Source organism: Limulus polyphemus, unplaced genomic scaffold, assembly GCF_000517525.1.
Source record: "Limulus polyphemus unplaced genomic scaffold, Limulus_polyphemus-2.1.2 Scaffold2513, whole genome shotgun sequence".
NCBI lineage: Eukaryota > Metazoa > Arthropoda > Merostomata > Xiphosura > Limulidae > Limulus > Limulus polyphemus.
The window spans coordinates 50,620-67,849 of record NW_013668123.1 but is presented as its reverse complement, the minus strand read 5'-3'; the positions used below and the strand labels follow the sequence as shown (position 1 = coordinate 67,849).

At 31.2% G+C, this 17,230-nt stretch overlaps 2 protein-coding genes across 4 annotated transcripts in view; one reads left to right on the top strand and one right to left on the bottom strand.

Moving 5' to 3' along the window:
* LOC106467171 (rab5 GDP/GTP exchange factor-like) overlaps positions 1–9,230 on the bottom strand; it is a 19,304-nt gene extending 10,074 nt beyond the window's left edge. The window contains exons 1-5 of one of the 3 annotated variants that reach the window (XM_013927493.2): positions 9,152–9,230; positions 5,493–5,737; positions 3,078–3,217; positions 1,972–2,223; positions 1,011–1,238 (exon numbers count right to left, since the gene is read on the bottom strand). In XM_013927493.2, coding sequence (XP_013782947.1) covers positions 1,011–1,238; positions 1,972–2,223; positions 3,078–3,217; positions 5,493–5,695 — 823 coding nt within the window. In that variant the 5' untranslated portion in view covers positions 5,696–5,737; positions 9,152–9,230. The other 2 variants (XM_022395301.1, XM_022395300.1) reach the window with 2 other exon arrangements.
* Positions 9,231–12,991: 3,761 nt separating this feature from the next.
* LOC106467170 (cob(I)yrinic acid a,c-diamide adenosyltransferase, mitochondrial-like) overlaps positions 12,992–17,230 on the top strand; it is a 14,723-nt gene continuing 10,484 nt past the window's right edge. The window contains exons 1-3 of the mRNA XM_013927490.2: positions 12,992–13,264; positions 16,074–16,129; positions 16,641–16,792. Of these exons, the coding sequence (XP_013782944.1) occupies positions 13,119–13,264; positions 16,074–16,129; positions 16,641–16,792 (354 nt within the window). The 5' untranslated portion in view covers positions 12,992–13,118. The remainder of the gene's footprint in view (positions 13,265–16,073; positions 16,130–16,640; positions 16,793–17,230) is intronic.

Below are 17,230 nucleotides of genomic sequence, written 5' to 3'. Positions count from 1 at the left end.
ATATATATATATATATATATATATATATATATATATATGGGCAACCAAGTTAGTGCAAGTAAGTTAGTGAAAGTAAAAGTGAAGTTAGAGTGCATGCAAGTTTAGCCATAACAGGCGATTTCTAAAGTGAATTTCACAGCTTGTATTGTAATAACTGAGATAGAGGAGGATAATTTTTCTTGTCAAAGGGTGTTCTAAAGTAACTGAAACCACCTGTGTGGACTTTGATGAAAAGGAGACAATTATTTAAAGCTCTGAATACAGCTGTGGTAATCAACAGTTCATTTGGTTATTTTAAAGTGAGTATCACAGCCTTGTATTGTAATAACAGAATAGAGGAGAATAATTTGTTTTGTGAAAGGGTGTTCTAAAGTAATTGAACCTACATATATGGACTTTGACAAAAAAGTGATAATTATTTAGAGCTCTGGATACAACTGTGATAACCAATAGTGTAACGAATTTTTGTACATACATTTGACTTGTTTTGAATATATTCTTTTAAAATAAGTGGATTGTGTGCTGTCCATTTATTGTTGAAATTTAACACCAACAAGTCACAGACACCTACTGGCCCCTATAAAAACCTGACAACCAGATCAGGGGCTTAAGCAGAAATTTATAAAGTGGAGGGGGTGATACTCTTTGGAGGAATTGAGAAATGAGAGGCTAAGAGGCATTTGGGGTCATGCTCTCCAAAAATAAATTTGTAATTTTCACTGAAAATGGTACATCTTGATAGTACCTGAGGCTGTTTCTACAGCTTTTAAATATGTTTTATACATATATGGTTGCAGCTTCACCACTGCTTATAAGCATGCATGTGACACCTGACCAAAGTGCCCCTTTGCAGTATCACCTGACACAAAATGATGCTACGCATTTGGCCCTAAAAGCTATATCTCGCTGTACTTGGCATAGGGACCTCCAAATTTTAAATAAGTGGTCCTTTTCGACTCTGAAATCTGAGGCTTGGATTGTAATCTGAAAACTACTTAAGATTTCCCAACCTGTGATGGCTTTGTCGATAAGATCTCTGACTTCAGGATGTTTGTCATCAATGTCTGAACCTAAGTGTTCTGCTGTCACCCAGTTAAGGCTCCGAATCCTCTTTTGGATGGCTAGGTCCTTTTCCTCATCCTCTGTAGAAATTTGGCCAAACAAGACTTTGTAGAGTCGAGTCATCAGGTACTTTTCAGTAAAGTTCATCAGCTGTTCCACCTGGTCAGGACTTGCACCTATACATGGAATTACATTAATTAGACAAAATAATAATGATAAATTCTCCTCTTAACAACCACAAGAGCCTGTAGATGCTATTCACAAGAGTACTTTCTACATTCCCAATCAGTAAGTGAAGCCCAAGATTTTTCTATATCACGGGTTAGATTTAGAAAGAATGAGAACCACACAATATCATTACATTTATTGGAAATAATTTTGTGCTACCATGCATCGCAGATTTTCAACATGGGAACTATAACCCACAATGAACCCATTGCTACGTGTACGCACAATGCTTTGACTGGTATCTCAATCACTCTTCATCGGCCCAGTGATCTGACATGTGTGAACAATAACATTATCTTTGGTATTGCACAGCTCAATACAGTGGCATTGGAAGTGGGTTTCCATTTGTCTGCCTTATAATTTAAATATAAGTTATTTTACTTTAACTACAATACAATAGCCCTTACCACCAGACGATCAGCTATTCATCCATTTATATCCAAAACATTTTTGTTTTTTGCTTCAACTTCCCCTCATGTATCGTCCATTTTTTTCCACCTACAAAAAAAAAGCCACTACACCTGTTCTTCCACATACTAGGTCCTCGAATTTCCAACTATTTTTAACATCAAGTAGCTTTGTGATAGGTTAATCTTTGGAATATCCTAGCAGCAAAGCTTCCCGTATCAGGACAACATTTACTTTAAGAAAAAACTTCTGAACTTTGTTTTACTCGGTTACCTTGGAAAGCTGGATGAGTTTCAAATCTTTCCCCCACTGCTTGATAAAAGTCTTGAATAAGTTCCGATGCTTCATCGATAGACCGGTCTGTGTATTTCTGTACCCGATCTATCAGAACATGTATGTGTTTTTTCACATCTTGTGCCGCAGGCTCTCTAAGAGTCTTTAAGAACTCTCCAAAGTCTCTGTTAACCTTCTGGCTCTCAAAACTCATGTGACGTTGTTCCTTCCACCCTGAGTGTGCTGCTGCTTCTGCAATAATGATAAAAATCACATAAACGTTTTTAGTTGGATATGTTTCAGGCTATGTTACTTTTAAAACAAAAAACCAAGTTATCTTATGTCTCAAGTTCTGAATGTTTTAAAAGAAAAATATTTACTAAATACAATATTGTGAAAAGTGGCTTAATTCTTAACTTACTTGTAAATCAACTTAGATATGTAAAACCATTTGGTTACTACCCAAAAGGGTAAATGCTAAATGATAGGTAAAAAAAGTATACATATATTATCTTACAATTTACCAAGTGTTTAGAACGTCCTCCACAAGTAAGCAACACGCTAGTAAGGAGATCGTCAAGAAACAAAGTCTATATAATATTTCTACAACCTCTTTTAAATTATTTTAAATAGTCCAGTGTAGTTTTTAAATGACACGACTGGAAAACTAGAAAAGCTATAAAAACATTGCATCACGTTATAACCACATTATGATTTTTTTCTGAAGAAGTGAAAACTGAGACCGGACTCATGAACCTGCTCTTTAGGCAGATGTTTTCGGCCAACTGAACCAAAACTTGCATAATTCGAGAAATAGCAGCTGAGATGGTTGAAGCATCTGTTTGGTAACTAAAGCTTCACATTCAAATCATCATATCTTACATCCTTATTTTACAGGACAGTGTTCCATCTTCAAATTTACTTTGTAGTTGTAACTGCACACTAACATACTTGTGGTTCATCTGTATACAACTTTCTCTCACAGATAGTGTAGGGATGGTTTACGTAGATAAACAAAAACTATTTTGAAGTTTTAATTTTTAAAAAATCTCACAAATGAACAAGATAACCTTTCTCTCCACTAATAAATGAATAACACGCTTTACCTTTAAATGTGCTGGTTCTCTTGATAATGCTTTTTATTGTTTTGGCTCGTTTCTCAGACTGATGCCTTTTTTTCTCTTCAAACTTTGAAAAAGTAAGGAAAGAACTGTCTGGAGATTCCCCACTAGTCTGAGATGGTGACCTAAAAGTTCACTAATGTTACTTTATTTTTTAAAACTTTTCTTAAACGTGTTAGGCTTCAATTCATTTCTGAAAGCTAAAACATAAACCGACAGAAAATAAGCAAATACAGAATAATATTACACAATTAGTCCTAGTAAAGTCAGATCTTTAAGAAAAACTGTTTAACTCTATAGAATCATACTTTTTTTTTAGTTTTGCTTTATACAGGTCCAACTTTAAAGCTGCTACTTACATATATATATATCTAATAAAATTGGATTTATGTTAATTATACGATTTAAATCACGCAGTGTTGTGTCGCAAACTGTGTCTACATTAACAACTAAAATACGCTAAAATCTAGGTGTGTAATCACTGGTCTACCAACATGAAAGCTAAGAAGAAATTAAAATAAAAAGAGTACTTATGTGAGATATTGTGTGAAGTTTAAAAAATCTGAAGAGATCTGTCAAACAGTATACATATTTCAACAAACACGAAACCCTTTATATTACTGCCATTAATATAAATACGTGAAACAAACTGTCCATATTAAACTAAAAAATTTAAATAATTAAGTTAATACCAAAGTTTCTATAAGTGTGGCATATACAAGTTAATTAACATTAGAATAACACTAGTATTCCAACACTCGTCATAAATATTTTATTTTCAAAGATTGAAAACCTATTTTTTTTATAGTACTAAGCTATAACATTTTCCAAATAACATGATTACCAACAAACGTACGAGTACTATCTACAGAAATAAAGTTAAGTACAGAATAAAACACAGACAAAAATGGGCATTTGTTCTTTCAACATTGTTCTCGCACACCCACCCATGAAAGAAGTAAAATTCAAATTCACCCTTTCATTTTTAAGGAAATCATTAATTCATTTTCCTTTTAAACTTTTATAAAGTAACAACCTCCACTACTGCAAATACCAAACTTATTTCATAAGCCGATTTCACCGAGAGAAAAATAAAATCCACCTTAAATGAAGTCTAACATGTATTCTCCAAATTTCAGACTTATGTCCTCCCATTCTACTGTACTCAAAATATAGTACAAAAGAACATAGGCTTCCACAAAAATTTCTCGGGGAGGGGAGGGGAGTCAAAATCTAAAGCAACATAATATAAAAATACTTAATAAATAAAAAAAAAGAAAATATGTTTCTCATTTTCCAGGAGGGCAAGTCCTCCCTTGCTCCCTGCAGACACCCATGCAAAAGAAGTATTTTTCTGTTGATCCCCTGAATAATTTTATAAACTTCAACCTTTTACCCTTCTTTTCAAGAGATTTTAGTACATCTTCATACATTAACCCTTCCACCTCCAGAATCATTCTAGCAGCCCTTCCTCGAAATCATTCCCAATAAATCAGCATCTTTTCTTAGATATAGAGACTAAAAATATACACAATAGTCTACATCAGGCCTAGCTAGTAATTTGTATAGAGATAATTACCTTTCTCACCACAATATTACAGCATTCACAAATTTCAGCATTTTACACAAATAAACACACCCTTTTCAAGCATCTTCTTAACTACGAAGGATATACAACAGCTCAAAATACTGTACAAGTTTTGAGTTGATCAAGCCATGCAATTTTAGAGACTACGAAAACTTTTTACAACTGTAATTTTTCTATAAAATAATTTAAATGTGAGAGGTAAACAATAATAAAATATATCTGGACATTTTTCTTATGTAACTAGTTTCTTAACTCCGTTTAATGATAAAAATTGATAAGTCTTAATAACAACTAATTTAACCTATGCTTTGGAGTTTCTAGGTTTCGCACGTTATTTTCCTTAATTCAGATTTTCACTGCAAACATAATGAGGGAAAGGCTAGAAAAATAAAATGTATACAGCAAGTGGCACTAAAAGAAGTAAATAATTAAATATGCCCCTAAGGCTCACATCATTCTCGAGAACATAATTATATTCACTAGAGGTAATACTATCAGGAAGATTACCTTTTCTCGAGAATTGTTTTTTTTTCATTTAATCCATGCAATATGTTCACTTCCATTAGTCTTAACTAAAGGAATACAGATGGATCATGCATTCCTGATATGGAAAGTCAATTAAAAAAGATGAAATTCCTCAAGCAAAGTTAAATTCCTTGGGAATGCAAGAATGTACTATTTCAATCCTAATATCATTTTCTCATGGAAACCCACCTACTCGTTGGTTCTCTTCATTGTACACAATGTAAGTATTACCTCTGATAACAAAAGAAAGAACAAATTACTGTAACGCATGAAACGAATATTCTAACCTTCTAGAGTACTTTGATTTAAGTTCTGGTACATTAGAGTGCTTCGATTTTTGATACAGTTCCTTGTGACACTTGGAGCAGTAACCTTGCCATGCTGGGTTACCATAGAAACCACATCCATTCTTACACAAGAGGTCTGATTCTGGTATATGAAGAAGGTTAGCTCTTCTAAACCTGTGGGCTGGTTCTGACTTTGATGACATGGTGCTTCAGCAGTCTGGTTTGTTGAATGGTAACTTTGAGTCCTAAGTCAGAAAAAAACAAAAATTGTGAACAATTACAGTTGTAGGATCTGTTTTTAATATTATAATTTAGATGTTTGTACTGTTTTCTAGAGGGAGTTTTGGCATGATGTAGTGATGACATGCGACACCTTAAAATTTCTTAAGTGTTTGGATTTGATGCGGATCTCAAATTTTTGTGAATATTGGGGAAAAATAAATATGATAATACAAAAAACATGAATAAGTCAATTAGACAGTTTTGTGTCATAGATGCAAGGAGAAACTTAACAAATTGATGGCTGTTAAGTTATATTTGGAAGTTAAGCCTATCGCTTGGCGATCATTAGGTCATAAAACCTTGCAACTTGTAAAAGTTTCAGGGAGAAAATAAAATGGTTTACTTTTGTTAAATGAACTGGATATTACATTATTTTTGCCAGCATTTTTTTAATCAAAGAAAATCCACCCAACAAAAGAAATCATAACTAGAACATACATATTTAAAAATGGGCAAAAAGAGACCAGTGGTAATCTTTATTTGCTTATTTTTCATGGAAGTAAAAAAAAAACAAGTAAATATTACCGACATCTCTCTCATGGCTCATCTTTTAATTAAATTAATCATTAACAATTACCATTCAAAAGTTATCTCTCACTATACATATATCTATTTTATGGGTTGGTAAATTTTTTTCAACTATTGCGTAAGCATACATTTAACTAATGCTTAAAATATTACACTACTTTTACAAACATTTTATATTAATAGCAACGTGTGTTATATGTACTGTTTGTTTCTTGGAAACTTTCACTTCCTTTATCAGTTTAATTTACTTGACACGTATATATAATAATATCCATTTATAAGTTTTCTCTCTGTTCAAGTTCCACATGTGTTTGTTATTTAACAAAATTAATAAATCATATATAGCAGATATAGATTGTTTTAACTAAATGAAAATATTTATAAAACTCACTAAACTGTATGCATCTGAAACTTAACAAGAAATAGCCCCTACTTTAATCCACACTAGCAGCCTTTAAGATTTACAAATTCAATAGCTTTCAAACTTTGAAAATATATTTAAAAAGGTTTTCCTGTTCCCTGATTTTTGTTTTTTCCTAGTTAAGCACAAAGCTACACATTGGGCTATCTGTGGTGTGCTCACTACAGAAATCAAAACTCAATTTTTAGTGTTATAAGTCTGCAGACTTACTGTTGAGCCACTGGATATAGATAGAATTGATGTATCATCTTTTTGTGTGTGTGTGTTTAATGGTTAGAGTGGTAGGACTAAAAAGACATAAATTAAAGATTTGGCATGGTAATAGTCATCTACAAATTAGTCACATATTGTTCAAACAGGGTGGGGATCATTTGGAATAGACAGCTTTCAGACATGGTAAATGCAAAAGGATTGTGAGAGTTCAAAACAGTTGTTATTAAGAAGTTCAGATGTGTTTTAAATGTATAAATTTTATTCCTTAAGTTCTATGTATTTCTTTAGTTTTAATGTATTCTTCAAATATATTTATAATAGCTATTTCTAATTACTTGTTAGTAAGTTCATAACTTCATTGCTATTTAAATCTTTATACAAGTTCAGTAAACAGGATGTTTTATACTGTTACAGATGTATTTACATATTAAATAGCTGTCTGATGATGCAATGAATGTTATTTTACAATAAAGTTTGGGTTGGGAAACAGGGATGCCTTTCACTTTCTCTTACTTAAATATTCAAAGTTTCTCTGATTACTTTTTGATACTAAATTTATATATTGTTATAAACCTCCAGATAAAAATACGACTATATATATATTTTAGAATACACCATAAAAAAAGACATTCAACAACCAAAATTACATATCTTAACTTTTCACAAAAATAGAGTTAGCTTTAAAAAATAATAATGTCTTTAATCATAAAGTTTGCTTTGTGTCCACAAGGAAAGTCTAATATGTAGGTTTAAGTTAAAGCTTCCCTGAAAAAAAACAAACATATTTGCTAATAAAGGAATGAAAACTTTTGAGGCTCATAATTATTTGGTTAGCCTGAAATTATCAAATGTCCAGTGTTATTCCCTTACGTTTCATCCAGCATAAGAATCACTCCCACTCTCATCCCTCTTACAGTTACATCGATAAAGTACTTTAACACTGGAATACTGATGCAAATGTCAGACTTAGATATACTGGGTATAATTTCTATGCTACTTTTAATCAGGATCTTGGACTCAGAAGAGTTACTTAAAGACATAATCTTTAATACTTTATTTAAATGTATGATACTTTATATATATATGTATCAATGGGTATGTGAATCATATTTTACAGATGTGATCCTTGTTTCTTCATAAAATGTTTTGTAATATTACATTTTAGAGAAGTTTGTAAGCTGTGAACACAAACTTGTCAACTTGTTATTAATACTAAAAATAGGCTTAATATTTGAAGACATATCACTTAAAAAACTACAAACAGTAATAAACTAATATTAAAAACTAATTACATGAATAGACTAACTTTATAACTTCAGTGATATGATTTTGAAACACTAACAATATACTTTTTCTTTCCTAGTTAACTTAATGCAAAACATTTGTGGTTTTTGGATACTTTTGTAGAATGTAATAAATACTATAACTTATAAGTATAAATTTCTAATGACCAACACAAATCATAAGTCCAAGACTTAAGCCAATGTGTAAATTTATAAAGTTAATTTGAAAGTTCCTTTTTTTTTAAGAAGTCAAATAAATTTGCTAAGAATGAGCTAACTAAAAATTAAATACAGCAAAAAGCATTGTAAATTGTAATGAAATTGTATTCTTGTATATGTAAATAAATTTTTGAAATGCTATTAATAAACCACTTATTACTAATATTTCATATTAATAATAATAATAAGCAAAAACTAAAAAAAATATTACTATATTATTATCATAGTAATTAGTATACTATACTCGAATAACTGTTGTTCTACAAGCCTTGAGTAGAAACAATTCAGATAAAATTAAAACTTCGGTCATAAATACGTCTAATTGTAAACTCTATTCTGTGCAACGTTTCTATACAACACACTACAGTGTTTACTGCCTAATCATGGGCGGCTAGCCGATACGTCGCAGGTTTTTTACTTATCTACTTAGCCGTCTTATATTCGAGTATACTAAAACTAAAATAGTAATATTATTAATATTGTTATACTGTACAAAAAACTCGTAGTTCAACTGTTAATACTAATAAGTGTAATAGTAATACTGAATAAAACTAAGTAAAAGTAAACGTTTATTCCCGAATCCTATTAATGTTATCCCAAGCTATTTGTTTTGGTTCTTCATTATGAAATATTGGAAATATTATCTAATTTTCTGAAAGCGTAAAAACTAGAACCAAAACCAAGCAGATATTATTGAAAATAAAACTAAGTACCAAAATCGCGGCTCTAACTTTAACTTAGTGTCAGTATCAGTTCAGCCATAGTTAAGAATATCGTAGAGACCGCTAGCTGCTGTTTTTACTTTGTCATCGAAAAAAATATTCAAATTTCCTAAAAACAATGATCTATACACTGGTTTCAACTGGCAACAATTTAGCATAACAAAATGTTTTGGGACAACATGGGACCTGTTGGTCCATTTCGGTTGTTCCATTCTCTAAACCAGAATATTTTTAATTCTTAAGGCCAGCTCTTATCATTCATATAATTATCAAGCTTTTTCTTAAACTCACGTAAATTTACTGCCTCTACAATATCTGAAGGCAACCCATACCAAAGGCCAACCACCCTGTTAGAAAAATGAAACTTTTTAGCCGAAGATGACTCCTACCTTGCCAAAATTTATATTTGTGTTCCATAATCCTACTATTCTCACTGTTAAATATAAAAAAAAGATGATGCATGAACACTATCAGTTTCCTTTATAGTTTTAAACATCTCAATCAGATCCCCCCATAATTTTTCTTTTTTTCAAGAGAAAACAGTTTGAGAGATTTCAGCCTCTCCTCGAATGACAACCCCTCTGTCCCAGGCACCATTCTAGTAACCCTTCTCTAAACCCTTTCCAACAATTCAATGTCTTTCCAAAGGTAAGAAGCATAAGACTGAACCCAATACTCCAAATGTGGCCTAACCAGTGACCTATACAATGACATAATAACCTCTTTAGACTTGTATTCAATATTTCTGTAAATACAACCTAAAATCCTATTTGCCCTACCACTAGCAATAGCACACTGCTTGGATGGCTTTAGAGACTGATTGTCTATTACACCAAGATCCCTTTCCTTCATAAAACTATTAAAGTTATTCTCATCCAAATTACACTTATAATTCAAATTATGATAACATACATGCATTATCTAGCATTTATTATAATTAAAACCCATCTTCTATTTATTTGTCCAACTCACTAAATGATTTAAATCCTTTTGTAAATCAGCAGCATCCTCTTCACAACTAGCAACACCCAAGACTTTAATATCATCTGCAAATTTTACATTCACTACATTTGATTTTGATTTTGTGAACACTTTTAGTTTTATTTCATCAACAAGTTAGTGTTAATTAATTATGGCTCTTGTTCTAAAATTTTTAATAATTGTGTTATTATTCGCAGATCTTTATCATATGTTCCACTATTTTTAAACTAGTAAAAGTGGAGCAAAATATATATATGCAAGAAAATACATTAACCGAATAATGTCAAATGTATTAAAATACCTAAAACATACAATAAATAAACAAAGAAAATGTTGCAGAAGAGAGAAAATGTAGCCTTAAATATTCTTTAATACAGTAACTGAAGTTTCTTTTAAATGACCCATCTGGACCATTTTGTAAATCTCTTGGTGATTTTCAACTTCAACAAAGAACGAATATGATTCAGGCAAAGTCAGTGAAAATACTTATATCTGCTATAACTATATATATGTGTGTAAAACACTCAAAAAACTATTTTTATAATTTTTACGTTTATACAGAAGTTTAGTATTGTTACGACAGCGGAAGTCATGTGATGCTAGTAACACATCATGAGCTTCTAGAAAATTCATGTCCGTTCGTGAAGACTTGAGTGTTTACTAGATGTGCGGTATTCTTGTATATAAGACCGCCAAGAAGTGACGGCAACAATGAAATTGAATTGCAGACAGAGATAGAGACGGACAATTGAGTCAAGCGCGTGAATCGTTCGTTGTGAATTATAGCGTTTGTTTAAGTTATAGCATGAATGTGGAAATTAAGTGTATTGCAAAGTTGTATTAAGAAAGAATAAACTAGTTTTATTTAAGAAAGGACTTCTATCGCTAAAGTTTCTTTGGAAAGAATTTCTACGGGAAACTAACAAACGAACACAGAGGCGTAACAGTATGATACATCAAAACGAATTTACAGACTCACTAAGTTCTAACAGTCTCTATCGCTACATACGGTCAGGCTCTATCTCTATCATGTTCTATCAAAAATTTGATCACACAGAAATCCATAGGCTCTACATCTGTCAACTATTACGTCTTGTTATGGAATATCATGACTACCTGCTTCATTTTCCAGCTGCTTTAGGTATGTGACTGTTGAACTGATACGTCATGAACGAAACTTGTGTCACTTTTCCAGACACAGAGCTTTCATGGGTATTATTCTGTCTACTGTATCTGAATGACTTTTACCACTTTGCATTTATGAATTTGCAACTGGTACAAGATACCACGGCTGAAAAATAACTTCTTGCAGATCTCTTTCTGGATGGTTCCTTCTTTTACAATGCCATTAAGTATAACAGATATCTCCATTCCGAAAAGACTAAATTCCTGATCTAAACACATTTTTATGATCTGAGTGTAAAAATCTTCTGCTTCAGAAGGGTTTGTTTGAGTTTCGCGCAAAGCTACACGAGGGCTAACTACGCTAGTCACCCCTAATTTAGCAGTGAGGGAAGGCAGTTAGTCATCACAACCCACCGCCACGTCTTTAGCTACTATTTTACCAACGAAAAGTGGGATTGACTGTAATATTATAACGCCCCACACAGCTAAGATTGCGAGTCAAGCGCCCTAACCACCTGACCATGCCGGGCAACTTCAGAAAGGAATTTTACATTCCCTTCCTAAAAGCAATCAATCTCGTTGGTATCACACTACCTACAAAATTCCAAACAACGTTAGAATGTAGTTCTGGTACATGGCATTCCACTTTTTTTGGCTGTGGTTGTGACGTGACTCGCTGATTTACATGTTCAAAATTGTTTGAATATAACCGACTTAACCCTCTGTATCTTCTTGTGCCATTTTAATAATTTTTTCTATTTTGATAGCTTACATTAATTAAGTTCCAAATTGTAGTTATGAAGGAATGAATTATTTAGCTCACTTATTTTCTGACAAGTAATTCTACTTTCCATAGCCAATTGAGATCGTCACAGGATGAAGAAACGAAGTCTCCAGAAAAACTTTTGTTCGCTTATCTGTTGTTAAACACAAAAGTACTCAAAAGGTTATCTGTACTGTGTCCACCACGGGTATCGAAACAAGGTTTTTAGCGTTATAAGCCTTCACACTCTGGGTCACTTGGATAGGGGCATCACTAGAAAAGAAACAATCACATTCAACTGTTGAATTAATGCCTTAATTTTTGTGAAATGTTCGGTCGCTTGGTCGTATTAGGACAATTTATATGTTTGAACATAATTCCGGTCTATTATAACATTGCCCAATGGAACTGGTTGAATGATTTTTAATTAATTATTTAAGAAGTAATGCCGATTGAAGAGTACATATTTCTAAACTCAAAGAGATATAAATACAATAGATACATCTCACAATAACTTTGTCATGACTTCGTACAGAACACAACAACACGAAAATTTTGAAAAATACCTGAATTTCCCTTACTAAAGAATATATTCTAAATTACTTATGAAGAGCAAAATTAACAGTAGTTTGAACGCTGTGACTGTTGCTACACAAACAACTGTAATGTAGTAAAAAAGCAGTACAAATATGGGCCATAAAATTTAACAGTTTCACATGTACCGTTATTGTCTTTATTGGCGAAACCATGGTCGTAGTTAATATAACATTTGTAAGACGTACGATTATTTTTGTTTTTCTAAATTCCGTAGCTTCACACGCAATATTGTCTGCTTGTGAAAATATAAAGTAAAGATTACTGTATTCATAATGACCGCATCAAGCAACTTTAAAAACACACATTTGATGTAATTTTTAAATCAACTTCTACATCGCAAAGATCGTAGGAGGTACAGAACACGAGATGACGCTAGTTATTGTTACACCGAAAGAGCCTAGTTTTTGTAGCAAAATGAACTTGAAAGTGAAACTGAAGTAGGAACTAAAATTAATTAAACGTAAGGCTATAGTAGTTTCAAAAAGTCTGAAGATGGCAATGAGTAGAGAGCTTTGTTGTTTTTTATGGCTTAGAAACACTGAATATAAGTTCATTGCAAGTATTTTCAAAAATTCAGGTCATGCATATTTCAAAAGTAGAACACCAGTTTGTGTTACAAGTCAGTTTCGACAGTTTAGGTTTGTTAAATTTTATGCTATTACTATTATTATTGAGGTATTTTTGTATAATATGTGATCAATGTTAATTTTTTTAAACTGTCATCTAAATATTGACCTATTAATGTCGTTACTGACATAAACTGCAGTAATGCGACAAAAATTCAAAAAGAGTGTGATACCTGAGTAAACGATAGACTCGTAGAGCAGTGTCGCTACCCGCTACCTAAATTAGTAATATTACAAACTTTGAAATAGAAATAAAATTGGCAAGAGCAAGATGTGTGTGTGTGGAGTTTGTTTTGAACCCCTGAATCAAAGTCTGATATTTTTAAACAGTTAGTTAAACGTACAGCTATAAAATGAATAATCTTTGGTTTGACTGGCTGTAAGAATATAATGAAGATACTGTGATTTTCACACACTGATGTTGATAATAGTTAATACAGTTATCTTTAAATACATAGGCTCAGTCAGATCAGTTGGACAAACGTGGGAGATGTCATTTAATTATGTAACTTATAAGATTATGCACATAACTTAGATGTGAATACTTTTAGTTATGTAAATAAAAATAAAAAAGTATCATTACCATTTGGAATTTGACAAATTGGCTGACATTCCAGTGAAAAACACTTGAACACAACAGGATATGATCTCCCCCTTTATTACATTAAAGATAAAATGACAATTTATTTATTAAACCTTCCTGTAGATTTATTAAATATGCAGGACAATTTACAAGTGCACACTTCATTTGATGTTATTAAACTATTTCTTACATGTAGATGCTATTTTATAAATTGTCATGTTGATTTATGAACTTACATAATTTATGAATCTATGAAGTGTTTTAATAAAATTAAAGGGAGATTATAAATTGTTATGTACATCTAATGAATCAAGTATTTTTCTCAACCAACTTGTCACCTCATGAATAGTAGTAAAATTTATAAACTAAGTATGCATTATATAAATTACATATATAATTTAGTTTAATTTTGTAGAATAAGTTTAAACTAGTGGACTTTGAAAAGTTAATTGAGGGAAAAACATAAAACCCACCACCCAATTTTTTTTTTAATAATCTGATTTAACATTTGAACAAAGGACTCATAATTTTTATAACTTAGATATTTTTTTATATCTGGATTACATCCATCACCTACATATTATGAACCTATGTCCTGCATCCGTAGTGTGGGAATGATAAGCTCAGTGTACTGCATATTACTAACACTTGTTTGTAGATAATTTAATGTACAGTGTAAAACCATTTATTATAATAATAATATTGGAGTTAAGTAATACAGTATGTCCAACAAAATGTTAAGCGTATGGAAGAATGACCTTGCAATTTGGGTCTTTTTAAGCACCTCCATAAACTTAAATCATGAAACAGTCTTCCTGCACTGTTCCAGTGTATATTTATCTACCATTTTACTATACAGCATATGAAATGTAAACAACCCCATTAATCTTGTATTTAATGATAACATTAATATGTCTGACATAAGAAGCTTCCATTTTTCCTTTCCTAATGGCCAGTACAACTTATATGACTAACAGGATTATATTAATACAGGTGTAGCTAGGTTGGTTTTACCCTGATATACACATTAGATTAATGTGACACACTAATTCAAACATACAAACCTACATTAAAAATTTTAGCTGAATGTGACCCAGCAATTCAAAAATGCTACACTTGTTATGAACATTATCAGAATGTAACATGTTGACTCAAAAATACTACACTGACATATGTATTAACAAATCAAAAATATTACTCATGACATGCACATTATATGAATGTGACACGGTGACTCGGAAAATATTACCTAAAAACCAACCACAAACCAGAAAAAACATATCATAGAATGCTAAGAAAAGAAAAACATTTTAAATCCAGCTTTAAGTGATACGTGTGAATGGTAAAGAGAAGTGCACGTATGTCTAATCAACGTGCAACAGCAACAAAAAATAAGTATTAGTGATGTTTTGTGTTTTAGTAGACAAAATGTAACTTGTATAAATCCGCCACTTTTACGATTTCAAAAGCTGTATATATGGTATCATAATGTTTAGAGCTTGTAAAATATTTTCTGCTAAATTATTGAATGGGATTTAGACCCATTTTATTTCAGTCTTTTTTGTTAGCAGCGGCAAATATTTTCCTGCTTCTAGCTTTCTCCTAACCGGGCAGTTATTTGAAATCTATCCGAATAAAGATACACTTATCTATAAAGAGGTTTATTTTTAAGATGTTTAATTCAAAGTCAAATGTAACTTGTTAAAAGCAAGAAAATAAAAATTGATTGGATATTAAAATAGAAAATTAATTTTTGTATAGTAATAAGGTGGAATGTTAGCATTGGTTAATTTTGTTTAGCTAATTATAATTATTTTTAAAGTTTATCTTTCATTTTGTTTTTACTACTAATTTTATGTAGTCTAAGAAGTATTAGTAATTTAAACTAAACTGAAAGCTAGTTAAATTCATTTTTAACTTTTGATTGCCATGTAATTGTTTGTAGCATTAATCATATATAACTATGGATACACTGTATGCTATCCTAGTTAAAACTACAATTGCTAAAGATTATATTTCAACATTATTATTATACATAAAATACACTTTTTTTGTTCCTGGGTTAGGTCATGGAAGTCTGTAAGCAAGGCTTAGTTGTACTTGTTTGGGTTGTTTTGTTTCATGACTCTGACATGCACTTTAACCGATACTTTAAACTAATGTTATGTATTTCATGATTTTAGGGCATTTAAGTGAAAAAAAAAACAGAACTTACAAATAGGATTTTATCTTCTACAGCAGGGAAGATGGAAGACATGGTGGACCGAAGATCTATACAAGAACTGGCGATGGAGGTTTGTTTGGGAAATTTGCTTTTCTGAACTATTTCGTGTATTTGTTTTTAAATAAAGATGGACATTGAAAATAAAAACAGAAAAAAGTTTGAAGATACTGAAATTGTTCTAACTTATGGGAAAAATTAAAACTTTTTTTCAGTTAGTTGAAAATAATATATTTTGGCCTTCATTTGATGGGATCATTTACAAAAGGTGGCATCTCTATTTTATAGTTATATCATTGAAATTATAAGATGAAAAAAATTTTAAAAGTACGAGTTAAAGCTTTTGACAAAAATCACAATCTTTATGATAACTAATGTTTAGCTTAATTAATATTTGCAGCTGTACACAAAATGAAAAATTACAAATTCTACTGAAGAAACACAGTTGCTGTAATAAATAGCTAAAAACGAAAATAACTGAATTTTCAATCTAAGGAAAGATGCTTGATTAAAAAAAACTATTTTCCTTCTCGGGTAAGAATAAACTTTATGTTATTTTACACCAGGGTTTTGTATCATTTTAGGGAAATCCTATCTATTTACTGGAGAACGCAGACCTAAAGATGATATGGTTTTTGAAGCATTGGGTTCAACAGATGAATTGTCTTGTAACATTGGCTTAGCGAGAGTAATAGTAAAAGGACTTACGGACCAATTAGATGTCGAACTAGAAAAAGTAATTGTAAAAAGTTTCTACTCATTTTGTACAGCTTTGAAATCCACAAAAAAAATGTTTAAAACCTATTTAGTAATATTTGTTGCATTTATTTCCTGACCATTTTGTGATGTTGAAGAAGTTTTAAGAGTATGGTTAATTGTATACTACTTGATGTGCACTGATAGTTAACTTATTAAGTCTAGCATGATAAATCACATAAGAATATTTAAGCTTTAAAGAAGTTTTGAGAATCGTGTTTGTTTTCTTTCATTATGAAAGAGAGTTAACCATAGTTTTATCATGTTTTTATGAGATGTTTCATATATATATACAAGCTGAAATACCTGTCAACCAATGGGGAATGCTTAAACTTAATTAAAACAATGTAAGTTTAACAGCAATCGTATATTTCAAAGTAATAACTTGAACATAAACTTTATCTCAAAATATTAAAAC